General features: G+C 48.5%; 1 protein-coding gene across 1 annotated transcript in view; it reads right to left on the bottom strand.

The window, feature by feature from the left end:
- Nucleotides 1-26,048, bottom strand: part of TAX1BP1 (Tax1 binding protein 1) — a 1,378,509-nt gene that overhangs the window by 1,169,975 nt on the left and 182,486 nt on the right. Inside the window, exon 5 of the mRNA XM_069648239.1 lies at nt 12,449-12,607. Coding sequence (XP_069504340.1) covers nt 12,449-12,607 — 159 coding nt within the window. The remainder of the gene's footprint in view (nt 1-12,448; nt 12,608-26,048) is intronic.

Raw genomic sequence — 26,048 nt, 5'->3', positions numbered from 1 at the left:
GGGCCTCTTCCACGACTTTGATGAGCTCTTCTTCAGAGGTCGTGTCCGTATCCACGATGGCCACCTGCCCATCCCCCACCTTTTCCAACGAGGACTTCGTGGGGGTCTTCTCAATGGGCCTGAAAGACGACTCCCTCTGCGGTGGTAGGGAGACTCTGGGTCCTGAGGTCGCCTCCACTGGCGTAGCCTCCACAGGCTGAGCCAGGGCCGCTGCGACATCCTCAATCGAGGTCTTAGCAGGGTGAATTAAGGCCATCATCACCTTCTGTACGCCTGGGGCCTTCAGCTTGGGGGGAGGGTCCGAGCCTCGCTCCCCCTCTGCCGGAATCTTCGAGATCGACCAGGGCCTCTCCAAAAGCTTTGCCGGGTTCTCAGACTTCCTCTTACCCGAGCCAGAGCGTTGTCTCGTGGTTGATGGCGCCGGGGAGGATGCGCCCTGCCTGGCAGCCAAGGTGCCCAACCGTTCGGCGCTCCCGGTGCCCGTGGACTCGCGGTGCTTGGCCTTTTGTCGGGCCTCCGTCGCCGGGGCGCCCTCACAGGACTTAGAAGACCGCTCAGACTTCTTTTTCTTCTTCTCGCCTGACGGGCTCTTCCCTTCCAGCCAGTTGTCGAGACGGAGGTGGCGATCCTTCATGGTCCGCTCCGACATGTTCCCACAAAACACACAGTCCTTCTCCGTGTGAGTCTTGTCCTCATGGAGACAGTAGAGGCATAACGAATGCTCGTCCTCCTTGAAAACATTCTAAAGCTGGCATCCAGGGCAGGTCCTGAACAGCTTCCCGGGCATCGAGCTTCCTTTCTCCTGGGCCATGTCCAGGGTAGGCCTCGGAACTTCTGGAATCCTCCAAAAGCGTAACTCGACGAAATCTTCACCCTTGAGGGGCGTAGAAACCTCCGAAACGGATCCCTGTTGATCGGATGTAGAAACGGTGGAGCTTGAGGCTCTATTTCACCGAAAAATGAGAAATCTCCTGAAAAAGCGCAAAAACGCAGCAAAAGCTCAAGAGCTACAGCACGAGGACTCCCAACACTTGAACGTGCGGTACAAATCTGAGGATGGCTGCCAGAAGCGGGGCTTAGGGAGAGGGCAGTCATTGGCTGGGGGCAGTATGACCCAGAGACCAGTGATTGGTTACTACTAAGAAAGAAGGATCAGAAACGAAACTGATACTGATTTTTTTTCTATACCGAGGATTCCCGGCCTGACGACGGGGAATATTCATGAGCATGTGAATCCATGCCAGACCCCATGCTGGAGAAATACAAATATATGTAGTGTACCCATTATGTTGAGGGTTTAGAAGGGAAACAAAAAAAGGGGGAGAGAGGGGAAGAGGCAGAGGTTAGCTAGAGATCTTTTGGTCAGTTGAAATTAAATTTAGTGTAGGGTCTTAGTGATCCTTACCTATGTTTGTTCAGTCTGGCGCCCCCTAAGGGGCTTCTGGTTTTGTATGGGTGGTCCTGTGTATACAGTGGCTCTGTTTGGGCCCTTTAAGAGACAAGGAGATGTTCCTAGTATACGTGTGGTCAGGAGCCTGTGTTAACTTTAATCATGATGCCTTGTGTGGTACTGTGCCTGTGCAAGGGGTGGTACCTTGATCCCCAAGTGCAAGTTATTCTCGTGGTGGCGTGTGGGATTCCATGCTCATTGCAAGCTGCTTAGTAATTGTCTAGTGCCTGGTGGGTGTGTTGGAGCCTGGATGGTTGTTGGACAAGGGAGGTGCTCTCTTGTGTGCCAAGTCCGTGGTCCTACATTTCTATTGTGCCCGTGTGGCTCAGGTGGGGTTGAAAACCGTGCTGTGCAGGGGTTTCTCAGCAGTAGTTGTAGGTCCTGTGTGGTTACCTGGCTGGTGCACTAAGTGCCTTTCATTGGTGATGGAAAGGCTACGTGCAGGCCAGTGTGTGCCCTGTGTAAAGGCAAAGGAGGTGCTCTCTTCTGTGCCAGTTGCTCTGGTGAATGGTCCTTCATTATCAGTTGTGCCCGTGTGGCTATGGTGGGGGTGAGGCTTGTGTTACGTGGTGGTTACTCAGCAGTAGTTACATGTCCATCATTTGATAGGTGCTGCGTTTGTAAAGTACCTAGCTATCCATGCTTAATCAAGACAGCAAGATATTTACGGCTGTGCTGGCAAATAGACTTAGACCGGTGATCAATAAACTCATACACCCTGACCAGACTGGGTATGTCCCGTGCAGAAGCATATCCAACAACCTCAGAAGGCTCCACCATGTAATAGAACAGACGGATAGGGACCCCCAGGAGGTTGCAATAATCTCATTGGATGCAGTGAAGGCCTTCGACTCGGTCAAATGGCCTTGGTTGATGGCAGCCTTGAAAGAATACGGGGTGGGGCCTGCGTACCTGAGGTGGGTCCGACTGCTGCATATAGTAAACCACTGGCTCGAGTTAGGACGAGAGCGACCATCTCAGACCGATGGCAACTTAGTAGGAGTACAAGACAGGTATGCCCTATGCTGTTTATATTAGCGTTGGAACCCCTCGCGATATAGTTAAGGCAACAATATGGGGAGGTGGGTATCAAGACAAAGGGAGGGCAACATCGGATATCCATGTATGCGGATGATGTGCTGTTGTATTTGAGATATCCCGAAGAGAACCTACAATATATCTTGGAAGTATTGGGGCGTTACGCAGTACTGTCTGGCATCACAGTGAACCCAAAGAAATCATGTATATTCCCTCTAGGTAGATGCAAAGGGATACCATGAGAGGGATTGCCGGTGTTAGATACAATGGGAGACCAGGTCCTTCAGATACCTAAGGATCAATGTATATCATAGTGTGGAGGCCGAACACAAGCAGAACACAGAGAGGAGCGGTGACTAACATTGAAAACAGCATGAGGTTCTGGGTCAAACTCCCCTTGATCATAATGGGGAGAGTGGCACTGTTAAAGATGGTGGTGCTGTCTAGGCTGTTGCACTATTTTGTGAATATACCATACCTAATACCCAGGCAGTTCTTTGTTAAAATCCAGAGTATATTCAGGGGGTTTATATGGCACAATCCTAGGACAGAATAGCATTTTGGAAGCTGCAAAACTCGTATGACTAGGCGGGCATTAAACTGCCCAACTTTGAGAGGTATTATCTGGCCAGCCAATTGCAATATGTAGTGAGGTGGTTGTCGGAGGACCCCACATTGGAATCCAGATTGTTGCGGGGTGAACGTGTCCCGTACTTCCTGAAAGAATGGATATGGTTGCCAAAATTACAAGGGGACAAGACTGCTAGACTTGGGATGGATGATATGGCGACGGGCCTGCCGGGTCATGGGGAACCCGTTCCCCACAGATACCGTTAGTTAGTGGCGCTGAATGGAGTAGATGAGCAAATGATGAAGCTAGTCCGGAAGCATTGGGAACCGATTGGTATAGCTACGCTGGGGGACGTGTGGAAGGAAGGGAAGGCGGTAGAGTTCGACACACTGGTAGAAGACACTGGCTTGCCCCGGGGACAGCGCATTACTTATACTAGGTTGGTACACAAAATAAAAGGCACGTGGTCAGAAACAGTGGAGAGTGTCAGCCTGACACGGCCATAGAAACATTTTATGATTTATCAGAAGGAGGCCATGAAGTCTCCCGAATTTACGAACTGCTAATTTCAAAGGTTGGGAAATAGGTGATTCAGCTGAGAAGAGACTGGGAAGAAAAGGCTGGGGAAGCTATGAGGGATGGGATGTGGGCGAGGGTGCAGAGATACCACAAAAAAAGTGTCTAGGAATGTGAGGCTGCAACAAATGCAGTTATATGTCACCCACAGAGTGTATATGACCCGCCCCCCCCAAGAAATTGCAAAGTTTAAGAACGCAGGGACACGGATGTGTCCGAAATGCCGAGAGGAGATTGCGGGAATGGTGCATATGTTCTGGGCGTGCCCCGAGATAATGAGTCTTTGTGGGCATGCATGGTGGCGGGTTTCCCCAGGCCACGCAAACTGAAGCATCTGAGCAAACTCAAGGACCTGGCTTATATACTTGCTAAGCGCAGAATTGCTATGAGGTGGAAAGCAATTAACAGACCAAAAGTGGAAGTTTGGTGGCATGACCACCATAATTGGGCTGATGCGGAAACGGTGGTGTGGAGTGAGGCAGCCAATAGAGGGGGAGATGACGAGGTGGAGACAATGGGAGCCTGGAGGCACTTATTAGCCACACTATGCAGCACGGCCCAGACGTGCTCAGAAGATGATTCCTCAAGGGGGACAGAGGAAGGGGTACCCTCAGATGGTGTGGTGGAGGGCAGTGAGGTTAGGTAGACTCTAGTTGGGGGCAGGTGGTTGGTGGAGGTGGCGGACATAACAATAAACTGTATATGATACTCGGAATGTATAACTGTAGTTCGCCGTATGGTTTATTTGTTGGTTATAATCAATAAAAAAATACATTCTGATCATATTTTCACTTGAGTTTTGAGGTGATTTATTTAACTTCCAATTTCTGGCTTAAGACCCGAAACGCAGCAAGACCGTCAACACAGTTATATTTTCTACCACAGAGGATTACAAAGTGAACTTGCCTGTGGGTCATTGAAGGTTACAGTTGCAATTCTGTGTGACAACTTATATTTCTCTCAAACTAGCTTTACTAATTCCGAATGAAGAGCCATAAACATGGTTAAAGGCATGCGTGATTTGCATTTCTGGGAGACATTGGTCTTTGATATAAAGAAATATATTTAAAATACCTACATTTAGACTAAGGCAATAGTACAAAGTACAAATAGTACATTGCCTTATGGATATGGAGAGGGGACTTTAATTGTACTTTAGACCCTGAGCTGGACAGGTCGGATGATGGACATAAGAAACCGGCACCACTGGTGAATACACCAAGTACCCTGCTGCAGAAGTTGGGGGGTGGGAGACATATGGAGATGGCTGCATGGGGACGGGGGCGGGGGGCTACTCCTCTTAATCTAGGCCACATGGGGTGCAGAATGATTGATGCCCCACTCACTGAAGATGAATTGAAGACGACCGTGCTCTTGCTGATTTCGGGTACACCCCACGCGGAATTCTACAAGCAACATGCTGGCGATTTGGTGCCCAAACTCCTGTAGATGCTGGAGGAGGCATTTGAGACTGGTCAGCTGCCTGCAAGTTTGAGGGAGTCCATTATAGTGCTGTATACAACAAGCCACCGCTAGAGTGCGGCTCCTATATACTGCTCTCAATGATTAACCAAGACTGCAAGAGCCTCACTGCGCTCCTAGCGAACAGACTGCAAAACATGATCAGTGCCCGCATACACCCTGATCAAACAGGATATGTTCCGGGTAGGAACACATCCTGGAAATTGTGCAGATTGCACCATGTAGACACGACTGGTGGGGGTGAGTCAGACTATGTAGTGGCCTGGCTTGATGGGAAAAAAGCATTTGACGTGCGAAGGAACTGGCTACACGCCACCCTGCAGCACTTTGGGGTTGGTCTGATTTTTGCGATGGGTAAAATTGATATACACAACGCTGATGGCCTGTGTAAGGACTGGGAACCATATCTCAGATTAGTGGAAATTGTGTAAGGAAACCAAGCAGGGGTGCTCGCTCACTCCTATGTTGTTCATTCTGGCTCTGGAAACCCTAGCGGCTTTCCTACGTGCAGACTTCATTGATGTGGGCATACCGGTGGGAAGTGGAACAAATGTGGTTTTGCTGTATGCAGACGACATGTTGCTCTACGTACAGAACCAGGAGGTCAATTTACCATACATGCTTGAGGTTCTGGATGGCTTTGCAAAGCTTTCTGGCATTACTGTAAGCAAGGAGAAACGGTTGTTCCCTCTGGCGGGTCTGGCTGGACTGGTGCAAAGGTGCCTACTGAATCTAGAGCTGCAGTGGGCTGTGGACACCGATATCTGGGGTTAATGTATACCGTGATCCCCAAGAAGGAGCATCAAATGAACACTGATGGCATCACATGGGATTGGGAAATCCATGGTGTTCTGGCAGAGGTAACTTCTGTCAATGATGGGCAGAGTGGTGCTACTCAAGAAGTATTGGTGCCGCGTCTATTGTACGACTTTATAATTATATCCTACGACATCCCTGGGCTGTTCTTCCGTAAACTCAACTCCACAGTTAGGAGGTTCATTTTGGGGGCAAGAAGTGCAGAATCTCACTGGGCACACTATACAGAGACTTCCAGTATGGCAGAATAAAACTGCTGCATTTTGAATCATACTATCTCACATGTCAGTTGCAGTTCGTTATGGCCTGATTGGCTGATGGAGGCTTGCTGGACACCATTCTCTAGCAGGAAGAGGCTAGGCCATACTATCTGAGGGAGGTACACTAGGTGGGAGACGATAGCTTGCGTGGAACGTCCATGTTACTAACACTAGGGTAGAAGCTATGGCATAGTCTGTGGAAGCTTGTGGGTAGTAGGCATGATCCATTCTCCACCAACATAACTCTGACTGCAATATGCAGGAGAAATCACTGAGGTCTGTAACTTCAGAATCCATTGGGAACCCAACAGGATAATAACTTTGGGGGATTTGTTTAATGGCTGCAAACTGATGGGTTTCCCTGAATTAACTGAAAGGTACGACATCCCCAGGGGCCATTTTTTTACATACCAAAGGGTGATTAAGGCAGCTGAGGCTTGATGGCTGGAAATTAGGAAGGGCATGGAAGGGGATGCTGTGTTGGACTATCGTTCCGACTTAACGGAGGGGGGGCGGAGGGGTCATGTGATCTCCTGGCTCTAAAACATACTCCCAACACACTTAAAAAACTAAACTAAGGATACAGCAAAGTGAGAGGAGGATGTTGGATGGGTCTTCACAGATGGAGTGGGCTAAAGCATCGATATACACATGGAAGGTGTCCAGTAACCTTAGATTTAAGTTGACGCAATATGTCACACATAGGGCATACATGACCCTGCATGCAATTTCACAATTCCCAAGAGCGGGAGAACAGAGATGCCCCAGATGTGCATGCAATGCGGTGGACATGCTGCATATGTTCTGGTCCTTCTTGGTGATCAGGGGATTTTGGCAGGAAATGGCAGGTTAAGCGTCGAAGAGGGCATTGCCATGCACGATTGCCCGCCTGAAGAGTGATTGCTATGAATGTTCCCACGTAGATGTGCTGAGGCACACCTCACTATGTTTAAGACCATGTATGCCTCCTAGCAAAGCGCAGGATTGAACTAGCATGGAAGTCTGCTGGAGGTCGCCAAACAGGAAATGGGCAGAAGCAGAGATTGCTGTGAGGCACCGAGCAGTGTACAGAGGGAGGTCAGTGATGATGTTGCTGCATCGAATGCATTAGCTCAGATGATGTTTGCACTCTCAGGTGACATGGGTGAACTTTGAAATATGGAGCTGGAAGAGGGCAGGGGTTGGGCACGATGGGAAGGGATGGGGCAGAGGAGAGGGTGGGATGGACAAGAGCACGCATGGGTTTTGGTTAAATTTTGTTATTCTGTTGAGGTCATCGGACCAGGTTCTGCCATGTACAAGTAGGCTCACATGGACGATGGCGGAACTTGCCACGAGAATCAGTTGTACACACCGGATAGGAACATTAATGACCTCGACAAATCTGTGCAGAGGCATCGAGTAGGGGCAAGGAAATGATGCAATTTCTGAAGTTATGCTACACATGATGTATATTTCATTGTACAAGCCATTTTTTCTTTGTTGGTGGAAAAACAAATACAAAGAACTTTTTAAAAAAATTTAAAAAGCATTAGCTGTTCCCAAAAGACACTAAATTGAGTTAGAAGACTCAAGTAAAGTCCTACGAGTCGTAAAGCTAGGCTTGGCTACAGCCCAAAAATAGGAAAGGAACAAACAATGAATTAGATTTTAAGTGGCAATAGTTTAGCCAACAGCTTTAAGCCAGCTTTACCTGAACATAAATATGTCTTACTGGAAAAGAGCATTTTATAAACTGCTACAACAGAAATGCTGCTCGTTTGAAATGTAGTTTAAGGGTGCGGAAGGAGGAGATCGACACACAAGTGGCATGTTTTTGGGCCAAGACTTCTATTAATCAAAGAAAAAAAAGGAGAAAGCCTACATATCCCTAACTCTAAGAGGGTTATCCCTGCCTCAATACTACAGAACTGTCAGAATGTCGTTAACTAAAAAGCCCACCGTCCTGTGCCAAAACCGTACTTCGATCTCATACACTTTTAACTAAAGTAAACGGGACTTGTTCCTTCTGGGTCCAGAAGAATGCCTCCCTTCTTCTGTACGGGTATAGTTCACACTAGGGAATAGTGTGCACTAGTACACAGTAGGGGGAAGGTTTCCCTTCCTCTGGTCTTTCTCAGCCCTGTACCTGGTCTTCGAGCTCATGGTTCGTGGTGTCTGCCTTGGGCTTCTCAGAGTCAACCTTCATTTGCCTTATTCTCTGTTCATGCTGCCATCCGTCGGCTCTGCCACACTTCCTCAGAAATGGGCTGCGCATCTCTGGTGATCAGCATCATGAGGCAGTATCCCTCGGGTGGACTTACTTCTCCAGCTTGTCTCAGTCTGCTGGTCATCGGCAGAGCAGGTAGGAATGCCGGGCTCTCTCCATTCACGTCCTGCTCGGTCTGGATCTCTCACAGTTCCACTAACTACAGTGCTGGGGCCTCGTCGTTGGAGCCTCCAGGGAGGGACCGACAAGTCGGTTAGTCCTTCTACCATCTTTAAGGTGCTTGGGGTCGGACGACTAGAGTATTCAACCCAGATGTCGGAGCAGTTGTTCTGGGCTCCTTGTCTCTTCTTTGACACAGTACCTTGGTACAGATATTCAGTATTGTCAATTCTGTTCTTTGCCCCAGTACTACAGTCTTTTTTTTAAAACACTTTATTTGCATTTTCTTAATAACCAACAGCAAACGTAAAGAGTTCAACATTTCCCTCTCCCCTCCTTCTTATTCTTAGTTTAATCCAGCAAGGCCTCCTCCCAACCTATCGCCATCTCACAATAATCGGCACTTCCTGTCCTCTTACCCCCTTGGAGAACAATATCAGCGCCGTCACATCCCTCCTTACCCTCCTCCCCCCTGCCCTCCAATCCATACTCTCACTTTAGTTTCATGGCGGCTTCAGATCGTTAGATATTGATAGATAATTCAGCAGTTGGCCGCAATATACTGTTACCTCTGTCCCCTCTATATCAACTCCCATCCCCTGTAACGGCGCCACTTCGGCAATGCCCCATCTGCGAGCATCTGCTAACCACATTGTTATTGCCGGTCCTGTGGGCGTTTCCACGCAATAGCCACTCAGCGTTTGGCCAACAATAGTAGGAACTGTATCATCTTATTTCTTATTTTGTGTTTCTTCCCCCCTGGGAGGGTCCCCCAAATGCATATTTTCGGGTTGCACTCCAGTTTTGTCCCCACTAACCCATTCACCTCCTCAATTACCTTGTTCCAATAAACTGCAATAACCCCTCAGTCCCATATCATGTGCCAGAATCCCGCTGGGCCCCTACTAAATCTAGGGCATTCATCCGGTAGCCTGTTATTCATCGGCCGCAATCTGGTCTGTGTCACATACGTCCTGTGCATAATGTTAAACTGGACCAACTCAAATCGAGCATTTCGCGATACTTTCCGGACTAATTCCCATATCGCTTCCCATTCCGGAATCCGATACCCCATATCCGCCTCACATTTCTCCTTCACCTTCAATACCATCTTGGGTTCCTCATCCCGTAGGGCTTTATAAATGCATGAGGTCCTCGCTGTGACACCCGCTTGATCCAACAGTACCCGCATCAACGGACTCGTTTCTGGTTCCTCCGGAATTCCGTCCCATAATTCGGCTAATCTACTGACTATTGCAATATACGCCAAGAACAGGCCCCTCGGCAGGTCAAACTTTGTGCACCATTCTGCAAAAGTCAGTAGTTTCCCTCCTTTGAACAGGTCTCCCATCTTCTGACACCCCTTTTCCTGAGGCCTCTGTACCCCTGCTCTCCCTATTGCTTGTCGCAATTTCCTGTCCACCCCACAGGGCACGTATTCATCATAGAGCCTTCCCGGCCCTTTCTTTCGAACATACTTCTTCCATGTTTCGCTAACTGCCTCAAACACAATTGAAGACCCCTTATTCCCCATTGGGTTCCACAGCAATTCAACACCCTTCCGATGTGGTGGCAGGCTCCCCACCAACCCCCTCAGACATTAGAGGTTTGAAAGTACATAGGGAAGTTCGTATGAGTAGAGGAAGGTAAGGGAGGAGGTGTCAAAGAGGTGGGTGAATGGTGGGAATACTGCATTGGCCCATGATGTTCTCCCTGTAGCCCAGAGGGGACCATCGGGTAGCAGACTCGCCTCCATGCCTCATGGAAAGAGTCTCCCCTCAGGGAGAAGGGACAGCATCATAGGAATCGTCACAGTAGGTATAAGGTAATTCATGGTTACCACTCAGAGTGAAGAGTCATTCTACAAACTAGGAGTACATTTCTAAAGGACAATGATAGAATTTTGTTTGACCAACAACTAATACTATTCCAAAAGTTGAAAGACAAGGCATTCACATTTGTGTTAAGTCAGACGCAGGAGACAGACAAGTTGGCATCTTGTCTAAGAGTGCTTGGTCAGCAAGTCTTACAAACTAATTAAACGCAGGTCAGAAACATTCTGTCCGGACTTCTGTCCCTACCACTGCATACAAAGTTAATAATAACCTAACTCTTAAGAAAAAAAGATATGCTAAGAGCTGCTGGCTAAACAGAGGAATGTGGTTGGTTTCTGACCCCACCGTAATGTCTGTCTCTCTCTCAATAGACCAGGGCGCCTTACCCAAGTGCAGTTCTCTTCAGGACAGCATATGTTCCTTATAGCGTTAACTGCAGTCTGGTAATCTCTCCTCTTGTCCCAGTCTGTGTTCAGTGTTTAGGACATTTCCTGCTTTGTATTTATTTGCATTTTTAAAGCGCACAACTGCCCTGGGTCATGGTGGCGCTGTTACAGACGGCTCACTTGACAGTAGGAAATTGGTTACAGACATTGCTCGTGTTCCGGGTTACATAGAACAGATACATAGGTACAGTATAAGGGCACAGTAAAAGATTTGTTACAGACAGTACAAGAGTTCCATGTACCTGGGAGGTAGTGGCTATGGTACATATTACTTGAATAGAATGGTTTTCAGAGCCTTTCTGAAGGCCAGGAGGAATGTTTCCGATCCAAGTTTCGGTGGCAGTGAGTTCCAAGATTTTGGTGCTAGAACTTCGAAACTCGAACCACTGGCTTTGGTTCTGTTGAAGATAGGGATTGAGAGTTGGTGTGTATACATGTCCCTTTTGGGTCTAAGTGTCTGCACTTGGGGTATTCGTTCAGCTAGATAGCTGGGAGCAGAATGGGATAGGCATCTATGGGTTATGGTAAGAGTCTTCAACAGGATGTGCTCTTTGACTGGGAGCCAGTGAGCTTTTTGTCTAGCTTGGGAGATGTGCTCGCTCCTAGGGATACTAAGGGCTGCTCTCAGTGCATTGTCCTGTGTGATTTGTAATCTGTTAATGTTTTTGGCAGAGGTGCCCAGTAGGAGGACTTGCAGTAGTCCAGTTTTGCACCTATAGTGGCCCTGGCAATGTTGAGGCAGTTTTCTGTAGATAAGTGGGGGTTTACAGCATTAATTATTTTAGTTGTTAGTGCTGCTGCTGAGGAGATACAGCGTACATATCTGTCCATAGACAAGGTTGAGTCTAGGTACACTCCCAGAGTTTTTACAGAGGAGAAGAATGTAATTACAGTGCTTTTAATTATGAAATTGCAGTATTTGTTGTCTAGTTTACTGAGGATTTCTTTAGGGCCCACCAGTAAGATCTCTGTCTTGTCCCCGTTGAGACAGAGGCCATTGGCTGCCATCCAGGCCTGGATGATAGCATAGGTATCTTGTAACGTTTGTATGTTCATATCAGGTATTTCCCCAGGGCTCTCCAACCAGGAATTCTGTTGTACTCTTTCCAGTTGCTTGTACCTTGGATTTCTACCCCACCCTGGTGTCTTGGGCTCTCACCCTGCCTTGGGGCCAGGTTGCTTTTGCTCCCCTTGGGATTCACTTTCCTTCACCCCGCCATGGGGTCTAGTAGCTTTCATCATACCTTGGGGATCTGTTGTGTCGGTTGCTTGTCCTGCTGGCCACAGTGAGTTAGAAAGGAAGATTGGTGAATGGTCTAAGCATTTGCTGCTAAGAGAATGTTGGGAAAGTGTTTGAATGCATGTTCTATGTGAAGTCAGTTAGGGTCTGAACTGGAATGAGTCAGGTGACCGGTGGGCATCGCATTGTGTTTATGTAACTGAAAAGGCCTGAGAGACTTACAGAACCTGATGTTCAATAAAGGGAGGAAAGGAGTTATTACAGACAACATACATTTTTGTAAACCTAGAGCTGCTATTTTGTGTCATTGTTTTCATCAATAATCTAACTCCAAGATGGAGAAGTATGATCAAAACAAAAACTCACTTTTTGGTCCAATTGTAGCTGATTGGAATTCTCTTTCTCGTGAAGCAGTTCATTCTCCAGTCTTTCAACCTGCTGCCTAAGTTGTGCAGTTTCTTTCTCCAGAACTGTTGTTAACTTCAATAGCTCTTCTTTTTCCTTCAGGGTTTTCTCCATTCTTACCTATAGTTTAAAAAGAAAATGTTAGACATGCGCAATACTGCAAGTCTGCTAGTTCTACAGCCATAAAACTGGCAATATTTAATACTTTCTTTGTATTGTACGCAAAGTAATTGATGCATATATGCGAGACTAAATATGTTCAACTTCGCACTACCCCAAAATGTCTTATGCTTGGACCAGAAGGAACCTATGACTCTAGAGCAGTTTGTAGCAAGAGCTTTCTGGTTAGAAATGCAATGGCAAGATATTAGAATTTGAAATTCCTATCCCAATTAAATCTGATATTACCTTTGAATGGGAACCAGCTGCAAGATCACCTGGCTTCAGAAGAACAAGTTACTTACCCATGGTAACGTTCTTTTGACTGGATGTTCCTCCCACGTATTCCTTAGCTTTGATATTTCTAATCTCCCAGCTTGCTGCCTCGGAATTATTTTGTGTGTCGATGCCTAGTGGAGTTGATGTCTTGACGTCGCTGCAGGCAATAAGTAGCACGCGCAGCACCTGTTGGCCTTAGTTCTGTTTTGACGAGTGGAGCATTACTTGGTGTTCGACGGTTACTGCCCCTGCAAGAGAAGTTCTACTGCGGGGTAGGTTGGGATGGGCGATAAGGAATACATGGGAGGAACATCCAGTCGAAAAAACGTTACCAGGGGTAAGTAGCTTGTTCTTCGAATGGATTGTGTCCTCCCACATATTCCTGATCTTTGATACACTGCCAAAACAGTTTACATAATTCGGAGGAGGGAGTAGAAATTAATTTTGTTACGTATGCACAGAGTGCAACACTGCTTTGCCAAAAGCAGAATCTTGGCTCGTGGAGGAGTCTAAACTGTATTATCTAGTAAAGGTGTGCACAGACAACCATGTGGCAGCTGCATATGTATCCTTTATCAGAACTCCCCTATACAACGCAGACGAAGTTGCAACACCCCTGGTCGAATGAGCTCTTAGGTGTTCTGGAGGGTCTTTACCCGTCAGTCTGTAACATTCAAATATAGTTAGTATAATCCATCTGGAGATGGTTTGCTTGGTGATGTCTAGTCCCAATTTGTGACCTGAATGTCCCACGAATAACTGGTCATTCTGCCGCAGTTTTGCCAATCTGGAGATATAAAAACTCAGTGCACATCTAGGGTCGACTCTTCCTCCTTCCCAGGATGTGGTGGAGGGTAAAAAGATGGTAATGTTATCTTCTGAGTAAAAGGACACTAGGAAACAATTTTGGGGAGAAAAGTAGGGTTCACTTTTAGTACTACTCTGTCTTCATGAAAGACATGATGAGGAGGCTTGCATGATAAAGCCTGTAGCTCACTCACATTTCGGCTGATGTAATTGCCACTAAGTATACAGTCTTCATAGTAAGAAGTCTCAATGGACAAGAATGTAGAGACTCGAAAGGCGCTCCCATCAAGTAGTTTAACACCAAGTTGAGATCACATAGTGGGATTTGAAACGGGGTCAGAGGGTAAACATTAGTTAGTCCCTTAAAAATTGTACTACTAGAGGAAAAGTAGGAGACTTCCTCTCAAGTGCGCTTAAAAATATAAAGCGCTGCAAGGTATCCCTTGATGGTACCAATCTGCAGCCCCAGATTTGCCAGGTGTAATAGAAAAGAGAACACCATCGGCTTATTACATGAGAAAGGGTTGAAATGCCGAAATGCTTATCTCTACACCATCTGCAGAATGTATTCCAGCAGCAGCGGTATAAAGATTTGGTTGCTGGCCTTCTAGCCATAAGCAAAATCTCCATTATGTCACCAGCGAGGTCCCAATCCCATCTCAGCCTCTCAGTAACCATGCGTGAAGGTTCAGCGTCCTGATATCCAGATGGAGAACCCGACCTTCCTCTTGAGAGAGAAGGTCCTCTCTTTTTGGAAGACTTATGAGAGGGCAGATGGACATGGCCAGAAGGTCCGGGTAGCATGTTCTCCTGGCCCAATCTGGGACAACTAACGTCATGGATTTCTTGAACCTTCTCAACCTCCTGATTACATGAGGAATGACGGGGATTGGAGGAAATGTGTATAGGAGTGGAAACTCCCAGTCCACCACAAACGCATCTCCTAGGGGTCCTCTCGGGGGAAATTCCCTTAAGCAGTACAGTTCGCACTTCCGGTTGGCATTGGTCGCGAACAGATTCACTTGAGGGATTCCCCAAAGGGTTAAGATCTCTTGAAGGACTTCCTGAGCTAGTTCCCACTCCTGGGAAATTGTGCTCTGCCTGCTCAGAGCATCCGCCGTCATGTTCTTCTCTCCGGATAGGTGAACTGCTGATAGAGATATTCCTTCTTGTATTGCCCAAAGCCAGAGCTGCATTGGCTCTCTGCACAGTGGTAGTGACCCTACACCACCTCTTTTGTTGAGAAAGTAAGTGGCCACTGTGTTGTCCATCATTATCGGGAGATTCTTTCCCCTGTACAGGTGGCAAGCTTTCAGCTCTAAAAGGTTGACACGTAGTTTGGACTCTGATGGAAACAAACAACCGCTGATGGTCAAATCGCTGGTATGGGCTCCCCACCCCATGAGTGAGGCGTCTGTCACTACCATTATCTCCGGTCACGGTTGACAAAACAGTTCTCCTTTCACGATGTTCTCCCAACAGGCCTACCACTGAAGATCCATTGAGAGACTGTTTGGAATTTGTAGGAGATCTGACATCTGTCCCGAGAATTGTGACCACTGGGTCCTGGGAGTTCTCATTCTCAGGCAAGCCTCTGGCACAAAATGCAGGATGCCATAAGGCCGAGCAAACTCCGGAAATTGAAGGCCGGTAGATGTTGGGCATTCTGGAATTTGGTCACCATCTGCAGAATGTCTTGAACCCTAACCTCTGGTGGCGAGGCTTTTCCCAGGGATGCATCCAGGACTGCTCCGATGAACTGGAATCTTTGTGATGGTATCATGTGGGACTTCTTGAAGTTGAGGGAGAAGCCCAGCTTGTGGAGGGAGTGACAGGTGGAGTTGAGATGTTCCAGGGCCTGTTCCGGGGAACTGGACCTGATTACCCAATCGTCTAGGTAGGGGTAGACGTGAATCCCACCTCTCCTGAGACTCGCTGCCACAACTGCCATTAGCTTGGTGAAAACCCTCGGGCGGAGGTCAGCCATAGAAACGCACTCCCAAAGGGTGTGTGTAAATCTCGCTAGCATGCACAAAGCATTGGCAGATTTTAAAGCCATATTGCCGGTCGAGAAAACCTTCTTGGCCATGGCGTCATAACATTTATCTTGTCTATCCTGCGGTATCGTAGGATAGGCATTTTGTCTACTTGAAGAAGTGGTTGCTTGCACCACCAGACTTTCTGGTGTAAGGTGCTTGGAGAAGTACAGAGGGTCAGAACTAGAGGCTCTGTATTTGGCTTTTTTTTTATTTACCGCTGAAATAACCTCTGGCGTTTCCCAATTAGAAGTCACTCTCCTTTGCAAAGCCTGACGGAAAGGGACAATTGGGTCCTCATGTGGTCCTTTGTCTAATATATCTGTGGGATCATCCTGTTTAAAAACAGGCGTGGGTGGCGACCACCCCATATATTCCATGACCCTCGTCATTAGCTGTCTGTATGTTTTTTTATTTTTAAACATTTTTTAATTAAATATTTAAACAAACAATAAAAACCAAACTTGCAGTGTATACAATAACATTTCAATTATACATCATTCAATTGTGTTCACTGCTTCCCTTATCCCACCCCCCCGTTACGAGCCTACTTCTACTAATGTTCTATTCCTGCATCTTGTGATAGGGTATTCCTTTCCGTGGGATCCGATGGGTCTTACATTGACCCAAATAGTTCTGCTATCAGTAATTTCCAGGCCATCAGGGTCTCAGTCTCCTCCTCCCCCCCACAGCACTGCTAGCTTCTTGCCATACCATGGTTTCCGCCTCTGCCCATTTCTGCAGATCTTTCCACCATACCTTCAATCGTGGTTTGTGGCATGTCTTCCATCCCATAGCAATTCTCCTCTTCGCAAGATCATATGCCAGATCCTTCAGTTTGCTTACATGCCTAAGTTTTCGTGGCCTAGGGAACCCCCCTAACAGGCAGGCCCACACAGTATCCACCACGATCTTAATACCCTTTTCTGCTAGTTTATGTGCAACCTCACCCCAGAAGCGCTCAATAACCGGGCATGACCAAAACATATGCACCATGCCCGCGTTCTCCTCATCACATTTAGGGCATGCCTGCCGTCCTGCATTTTTTAACTTGGCTATCCTCTGTGGTGTCAGATACGCCCTATGTGTAATATACAATTGCATCTATTTAAGTCTTGCGTTCCTCAACACCTTCTTGTGATACCCTTGGACTCGTTCCCACATCCCATCCTCCATCGGGGTTCCTACTTCCTCCTCCCATTGTAGTCTCAATTGCACCACCTCCTTTCCCTCTTTGGACATCATCATCTCATATATTCTAGATATATCATGTCCCCCCTCTGCTATGTCATATTATGTCTATAGTAGCATCTGGTTCTTCCTCAAGCACCAGTTCGGGCCACGTTCTCTTAATCCTTCGTACCAGTCTATGGTACGTGATATACTGGCCAGTGTGCAACCCTGCTGTCTGTATGTTACCTTTGCATGATCTCCAGGGTCTGCTTTTCCAAAATCAAACTCGGGAGAGGTATCAATACCACTAGCTTCATGAAGACATGCTTGTAAATTCTTCATGCGAGACTCCTTTGATATAAGTTCATCAGGCACTGATGGTGTCCCATATTGTAACCCAAAAGGTCTTTCTTCCTCAGAGGACCCCTCTGCGTCTTCATAAATTGAAGAGAGTGATTTAAAGTAATCTGCTCGTGGCTGAGGTGTATACGTTTTTTCAATTGACGTAGGCATTATGGTAGTCATCACGGGAGCCAAAATTGTCGGCGAGGATGGCCTCGACAAATGCGTTGATGGCTTCAATGGTTTCGATGATAGCGTCAATGGTATCGACGATTGTGTCGAAAGGGATTGGTAAATGTGGCGCCGAGGAGGTCGACACTCGAGGCGTCTATGGCTTCTTAACGGAATCGGAGGCGATGATGCACTTTTCGGTCCCGTAATAGAGGTTTCTTTCAATGCAGATGATGTCAGTTTTTTTATCTTTGATTAGACTTTCTCTCGACTGGAGGGTTGAGATCGCTCTCGAGGAGATTCGGAGGCCGGGTCCTAAGACGCACAGCTCTTGCGCTTCCGAGGTCTTTCGACTGGAGCATCGCCGCTAGGTGTTGTCGAGGAGAGCAAGGACGCGTTTCTCGAAAACCTTTAACATATAGAGTCTAAATGCCTAACACTGTGCTGATGTACTAGATTTTGACGAACAAACGACCCGTTCAGGTGAACTGGACGATGAGGTGGATGGCAACCTATGGCACCTCATTTTCCCATGCGTCGAAGTCGAGGAGTGGTGCAAACCACCTCTCGAACAGGAACGTGTAGACCTCTTTCAACAAGGAGAAGTTGTTCTCGACTCATCTCATGTTTAGATGGAGTAGAGAGGGATTTTTTAGGCTTACTTGTCGCCAACTTCCCTCTACGCTCTCAAGGCTTTGGCCATCATCGACAGGCAGTCCTCGCACTCCAAACACGGATGATTTGAGCGCAAACACCACAGGCAGATCCTGTGCGGTTCCGTCACGGACATCTTTGCACCGCAGTCACTGCACTTCTTGAAGCCGGATCGAGGAGTGGACGATGCAGATGGCGAAGCCATATCACGTCAAAAACTCGAAGATATGATGATGAATTTTCAAGGAAATCTTGAAGATTTTTTCAAAAGTATTTCTGTCAGGAACTAGGTGTTACGCATCCGAAGCTGTGAAGCGCGGAAAAACGGAACTAAGGCCAACAGGCGTTGCACGTGCTACTTATACCTGCGGTGATGTCGAGAAGGAGGCCTACGAGGGACATTGATGCACAGCGCCCTCTGCTGAAATAACTATTCAGAGGCAGCAAGGTGGGATATTGGAAATATCAAAGAAAAGGAATACGTGGGAGGACACAATCCATTCGAAGTAATTTTTTTAGACTGCAGGCTAGGTAGACTGTAACACCCCGGCCTGTGGCAATGTGATAGGGTATTCTGGTAAGCCTGCATAAAAGGGATAGCATACTCCAGCACAGCATCAATGAATGTGCCGATAAACGGTGCATTTCAGTTTTTTCAGTTTATCGAAACAACTGCTTACAACCAAATCGACTTGGAGATTGAAACATACCTGTCAAAATACACTACTATATTTTTGACTTTGGCCAGAGGGTTAAATATGTCTCACAAAAGTGAAGCAGTGGGGGGCGCTGTTGCACCCAATGGAGTCGGTCGCCTGAACGTGCAGCTCAAACCTGGGGAATATTCGGTCATATATCCTTCCCAACTGGTGCTACGATCAACCTTGAGGCTTTGCTGACCGATTCCCCATGTCTGGCTGATTATCCTAGCCTACAAACAACCCTAAATCAGTATAGTTCTTGAAATAACAGCCGCAGACCGAGGGCCGACTGAATCTCCTGCACTATCCGTGTTGCACTTCCATGGTGCCTTGCCCTCTGGGAATGCGAGAGTCGGGGCTCGCGGCCCAGCAGGGGGAGGGGCAGCTTCACCTCCCAATTTCGCACTCTTCAAGAGCTCAGATAGCGTTGCAAAGAGAGCTGTGGCTGAACCCTTGAACTCCCCACGGCTCGGGGCTCCTTATCCTACGTACGGCTGCCACCAGCGAATCAACCCCCAGCGGACTAACCCAGGCGGGTTTATAGGATCCGACTGGCTCCACGTCGCAACTCCTGGAATCAAAGGCCCTGCCATATACGCGGGGGCCACCCGCCATTACGCTTCACCAGCATCCTGGAAGCTGAGAGAACCTCTGATAAGCCAACGCCTGGGTGGAGCGGGGTTACCCGCTTTCCCTGCAGAGCGCGGAGCTCCGGCACACCGGAACTGGGTGCCCGGACACAGACTCACAGCGGGCTCACGGATATTACAGGACCGGATATCCTACGAGCCCTACCGCAGTGTGTAACCTCCCCGGTGGCCTACTGGGGTGCCCGGACACCATTCCAGCACCTTAGTGCAGCCGCAACGTGTCGGGCTGGCATCCACAGGCTGCCTTCAGCCATCATCGATTTGCGGATGTCCCCTCCTTGGGGTGACGACCGGCTTCCCTGTACCAACCCATATGGGTTCAGACAAACTTTTGATGGGACCCGCACATTTACCGGCGGCACCTCAGCTGTCGGACCGATCTGACTCCTTAACTCCTGTCCAGGCGCACAAGGGCCCCCACCTTGGGACTGTGCGGCCGGCACTTCATCATCGATCAGCTCCGCGGGCTGCAGCATTGTTCTGTCTCTCCGGGAAGACCCCATGACACGGTAGGTGGGCAGATTGAGTCTCGGGTCTCCTGGGGGTGCCGAGTATATTACATTGGCAGCTTGCATTGAGGGCCCGTTGCATACAACTAACTCCCTGCTGGGGCATGACATGTCCCCCCTGGATATAAGAGTATTAAACTTAAGCCTACACAGCCATCAGTGTTATTTCTACCAAGAGGGGCCCTGCTAAGAAAGCAACATCCTTCTCGATCCACAGACATTATATAAGCCCTCTGCATCCTCCAGATGCACAGGCCGTCCATCATACATCCTCCTCTCCCCTTTCATACATTGGAGGCCACAATCCACTAGCAAACTGCAGAGTGCCCTACTGGTGGCGACATCCATTCTTCGCGGCCTTGCTGAGATCCTTCTGCTTGGGTCTGGTGTGATCTAAGGATCTTTGCCACCCACCACTGCCACTGTGGCCCCCCCATCGCGGACGCGTGTCCACTCCCTCCGCCCTGAGGTTCTGGAAACATATCCTGCTGACTCTCTGCTCAAACATCTACCACCGTAGCAGCCATACTGAACTGACGCAGCTTGACAACACCCTGGGAGTTGCGCATTACGGGAGGTGTGTTCCAAGCCAGTTTGGACACCCACATTACGCCTGGGCCTTCACGTAAAGTTCCTCTCTCTTAGCACGGAGGGTGGCGCAAAGCAGCGCCGCCACCCGCACGGCTTATGACACCATCACCAAAGGGACTGGCAAGAAGCAGAACTCGATCAAGCTCTACACTAAAACACAGAAGGTGTCCGGCCCTCAAGCAGAACAAGACACGTCCATGGCCTCGACCTTAGGAGTCACAGTCAATGATTGAATATATGCGAGAGGGGTTCACTGCCCTCCACTCTAAACTGGATGTTATGAGTGGGACTATATGCTTGATCAAGGCCCACATAGAAAAGAGACACCGGGTCACAGAGGTGGAGACCAGAGTTGGGACACCCAAAGATGATATTGTAGCCCTTCCAGCTGAATGGATTGCCCTGTCTGGATGGGTCCAGGAGATCAGCAAAAAAATTAGAATCTCAAGTCACGCTCTAGGCACTATAACATACGCATTATTGGGGTCCCATAGGACGGCATTGAGGGCGCCATGGAGGACTATGTAGAGCACATGCTGCTCTCCCTGTTGGACTCTCTGAAACTTTCCCCACAGTTTGTCATTGAGAGAGCACACAGATCACTGCTGGCGAAGCCGGAACCTGGGGCCCCTCCACACCATATCATAGCTAGAGTCTTGAATTACCGCGAAAGGGATGCTCTGCTCCGGGCGGCAAGAGCCAAGGGGACCTTCTGCTAGGGTCCTCCAGGATCCATCTCTACCCGGACTTTTCTACAGCCATCCAACAGGAACGTAAGACTTTTCTAGTCGTCAAGAAAAAACTACGAGATCTAGGGATCAAATACTCCATGCTATATCCCGCCAAGCTTAGGATTGAGCACTCGGACCAAACCTACTTCTTCACTATCATGGAAGAAGCCTCGAAGTTCATCGAAGAACACTTTCCTGGTTGAAGGATACACCCGACTCCCTGCATAAACAACGCGATTTTTGAATATGGTTGAATACTAGAAACTCCTAATGCTGAGGAGAGCTAGGAAAATTGGCGGTCCGGTTGACTTATGTGTCGATTGGACCCTCTGCCACCCGAACCATGCTCATGAACTCAATATCCTTTATGCTACTCTGCTTTGTCAATACACTATGCACCACACGATACCTAGTTAATATTCCTCGGGTTATGTTGCCGTTCATACCCGGCGCAAGGGCCCCCAGGCAATGACACCACCAACTGACTTTTTTTTGGTTGCGGTGATCACTTCGCTGATTGGGGGAGGGGGTAGGGGTGAGAGAGGGAGGGGAGGGAGTTATTGTTGAAAAAAATGACATGCAACTGGGGACCCGAGCACCTGTATACACTCCGTTAGCTCTTACTACACTGCAACCACTTTACCCGCGGCTTTGGCAGAACGCCATAGCCCATGGTCGGGATAACCTCGCTACATGGTCAGATGCCCAATGCAATGGCAGAGGATATTACATTTATGAGCTGGAACGTTAAGGGCCTGGGCACCAACGCAAAGTGCAGAAACTTCAACTACACGTCGAACGGCATAAGGTCAATATACTGTTTCTACAAGAAACACAGGCTAGACTTGGGGGGGGGGGTGTGAAGGGTTCATGAAATCTTGGGGTCCCCAACGCTACTACACCACCTACTCCACTTAAAACCGTGGGGTCAAGACCCTCGTCCACAAAAGCCTTCATTTCCAGCAAAAGACGACCCACATAGACCCGTTGGGACGCTATGTGTTGTTGTATGGGTCATTGAATGGTAAAGAAGTTATCTTGTTGGACATATATGGTCCCAACATCGATGATCCTGAGTTTTACACACACCCGTCTTCCCTAATCACTGCCTTTCCTCTCATCCCCATCATATGGGGTGGAGACTTTAACACCATCCTAGATGTTACCTCTAATAGATCCGGCTCTAGGCCCCGTCGGCTCTCTAGAGCTGCCAGAACCATCCTCGAATTGCGGGCCCAACTTGACATTGTCGATGTGTGGCAACTACTTAACCTCAATTCTCGAATGTTCTTCTCGGTGCCTAGCCTTGCTCCCGACACAGCCTGCGAGCGCCCAATTTCACCCAAGCAGCCCAGGTGAGTGTGGTTAGCACAAGGACCCTCCCGGGCCTTGTTTCCATATATTTTTTAAGTGCAGCCCTGCGGCTAAGTGCCCTAAGGCCAAGGGCAGCTCCAACAGAGGCGACTCCAAGAAGTGTCAGAAGGGGAAGGCAGTGACCAGCTGTCAACCATCAACTACAAGGACCAGTAAGGTAGGAGTGGCCTGGGTGAGGAGTAGAGCAACTACTCTATCCTTGGATTCCGAGCCACTTACCAAACCCATCACAAACAAGGTGACTACTCCCCACTGCATCTCTCTCTCCCCCTCACCCTCAAATGTAATCATTATTTAATACTGTACCAATCTGACTGGCTAGGCACAGACCCCCCTCTCCTCTGTATAGACCTATACAGGTCTCTCAAATCTGGTTGGGTTTTGTGTCCAGATTGCATTGTATGATATTTAGATTGCATTAATAGGCCTCTCTCCCACTATACAGGTCTCAAGCGTAGCAGGGGGTCTGTCTCCAAATCGCATTGTGTGATACTCAGATTGCATTGATAGGCCTGTCTCTCAAATCTAGCAGGGATTCTATATCCAGATTGCATTAAGTAATAACTAGAATGCATTGATAGGCCTCTCTCCCACTATACAGGTCTCTCAAAATTAGCAGGGGTTCTGTGTCCAATTTGCATTGTATGATATCTAGAATGCATTGATAGGCCCCTCTCCCACTAAACAGGTTTCTCAAATCTGGTACGGTTTTGTGTCCAGATTACATTGTATGCTCCCGGCTGTGCACAAGTGAGGCCCCCCATCTAGCCCCTCGCTTTTTGGTGTGTTCTTGCCATATAATTGTGTAATAAAGCGCTCCGGCGCTTCCTTCGTGCCCCTTCCTGGTTTCTCCCCGCCTGCGTCCCACCCATAGCCCCTGAATGGCTACCCGACATCCACACTCCAGCTGGGACCTAGTCCCGCTGCGAGCCGCCTCTGCGCACCACTTTTGCTCCCGGCTGCGCACAGGTGAGGCCTCCCATCTAGCCCCTCGCTTTGTGATTTTGCCCACAGGCCCGCTTCCCTCCCCTGCTCGCCACTTCCCTCCCAGCTTCCCCTTCCTGGACCCCAGCCCCCCTGCCTCCCATCCCGCTCCCGAGCCCTGACTGGAGCTTTGCTCCACATGACACCTAGATTTGGTCCAGAAGCATGCTGAGTGCCGTGCCCTCATACAACCGTGCCTCAGCAACATCTGTGTTGGCCATGAGGCCTCTTCCTAACCTGCAGTAGTCCTTCCCCACCCGCACCCCCTTCCTGTTTTCCCTTCCGTCTCGCCCCGCGACCCATCCCAGAGGCAGGTAAGTGCGGCCGCTTCCAGAGAGCCTCCTGGGCCCATAGCATCTACTTTCTGTGCCCATTCCAGCGCCCCAGCGCCGTTGCTGCCCGCTGACCCTCTCCCACGCCCCCTGCTTCCCTCACTGGGAAGCCTTCTTCAACTGGTCTTCCCAGTGCAGCCCTCTGCCCGGTAGCCCCTGCGGCTAAAGGCCCCAACGCCAAGGGCAGCCCCCAACAGAGGAGGATCCATGGAGTGTCGGTAGGAGTCCACAGGGGAAGGCATGTGCCAGCCGTCAACCATCAACTACAAGGACCAGTAAGGTAGGAGTGGCCTGGGTTAGGAGTAGATCAACCACTCTACCCTATAATCCTAGCCACTTAAACCGATATAAAACAGTTCCAAAATTCATCAGAGTTTCTGTTCCCAAATTGTATTACAAGATATTCAGATTGCATAGATAGGCCTCTCTCCCAATACACAGGTCTCCCAAATCTGGCAGGGTTACTGTTCCCAAATTGTATCGTATGACATTCCGATTGCATTGATAGGCCTCTCTCCCAATACACAGGTCTCCCAAATTTAGCAGGGTCTCTGCTCTCAAATTGTATGGTATGATATTCAGATTGCACTTATAGGTCTCTCCCCCACTATACAGCTCCCTCAAATTGATCAGGGGTTCTGTGCCCAAACTGCATAGTATGACATTCAGATTGCATTGATAGGCCTCTCTCGCACTATACAGGTTTCCAAAATGTATCAGGGGTTCTACTCCCAAATTGTATTGTATGAAATTCAGATCGCAGTGATGGGCCTCTCCCCCACTAAACAGGTCTCCCAAATGATTAGGGGTTACTATACAGGTCCTCCAAGTTCATCAGGGGTTCTGTCCCCAAGTTGTATTGCATGATGTTCAGATTGCATTGATGGGCCTCTCTCCCACTATACAGGTCTCCCAAAATTATTAGGGGCTCTATTCCAAAATTGTATTGTGTGACATTTAGCTTACATTGATAGGCCTCTCTCCCACTATACAGTTCTCCCAAATTTATCAAGGGTTCCACTCCCAAATTGTACTGTATGATATTCAGATCGCAGTGATGGGCCTCTCACCCGGTAGACAGGCCTGCCAAATTTAACAGGGGTTCTATTTCCCCAAACTATACTGCATCAGATTCAGACTGCATTGATGGGCCTCTCTCCCACTATACAGGTCTCCCAAATTTAGCAGGGGTTCTAGCCCCAAATTGCATCTTACGCCATTCAGATTACGTTGATAGGCCTCTCTCCCACTATACAGGTCTCCCAAACTTAACAGGGACTCTGCTCCGAAATGTTTGATTCATATGGATTACAATATTCCTCAGGGTCCCCCCCACCACACGAGACTCTAGAACAGTCAGAATTAGTCTCAAGCACAAACTTAGCCTAACCACCTTAACATACTCCTAGTGAGGACCAGACCGTGATAGAATAGTTCGACCGCCCTCACCCCTTCCGAGAGACCTACATAGATACCACTGAACTTGGACCTACACCCCTGACGACAGTACCCCAGCACCAAAACACCATCAGACAGCGCTCGGAGGATACACAAACCGATCCACAGGAAGAACAGACGGCACAAAAGCACCCAAGGCTACCAACACAAGAAGAAATACCAGCACTCCCATCACAAGACACAGCAGCCAACCACTCAACCGGCACCTCCCCAATGAGCACCAAAATGCCCCAAATCAGAAAGGGACGCAGAGAAAGGGCACAAGACAAGGCCGCACTGGACACAGGTACACAAATCCAAACTACCACCGAAGCAACAACCTCAAATGGAGGAAACACCACCAAAAACCAAAACAACCAGAACAAAATACCAAAGGGAAAATTCCTTATATCTCACACCGTACCTCGCAACAACCCAAGAACCAGGATACCCCAATGATACAGAGACATCAAGACACACAAAGAACATCCCGAGACAACCAGGAAAAAGATGGGAACAGCCAAGAAGAAGGTGGCTAGAGTCCGACCCCATCAACCCCATACATTACAAGAACAGAAGGACACCCTCAACACCCGTGCCATTCCGGACATAACGACGACGAAGATCTTAT

Source organism: Ambystoma mexicanum, chromosome 2q (assembly GCF_040938575.1).
Source record: "Ambystoma mexicanum isolate Mex_15411 chromosome 2q, UKY_AmexF1_1, whole genome shotgun sequence".
In the NCBI taxonomy this organism is placed as follows: Eukaryota; Metazoa; Chordata; class Amphibia; order Caudata; family Ambystomatidae; genus Ambystoma; species Ambystoma mexicanum.
This window is presented reverse-complemented; position numbering and strand designations above follow the sequence as displayed.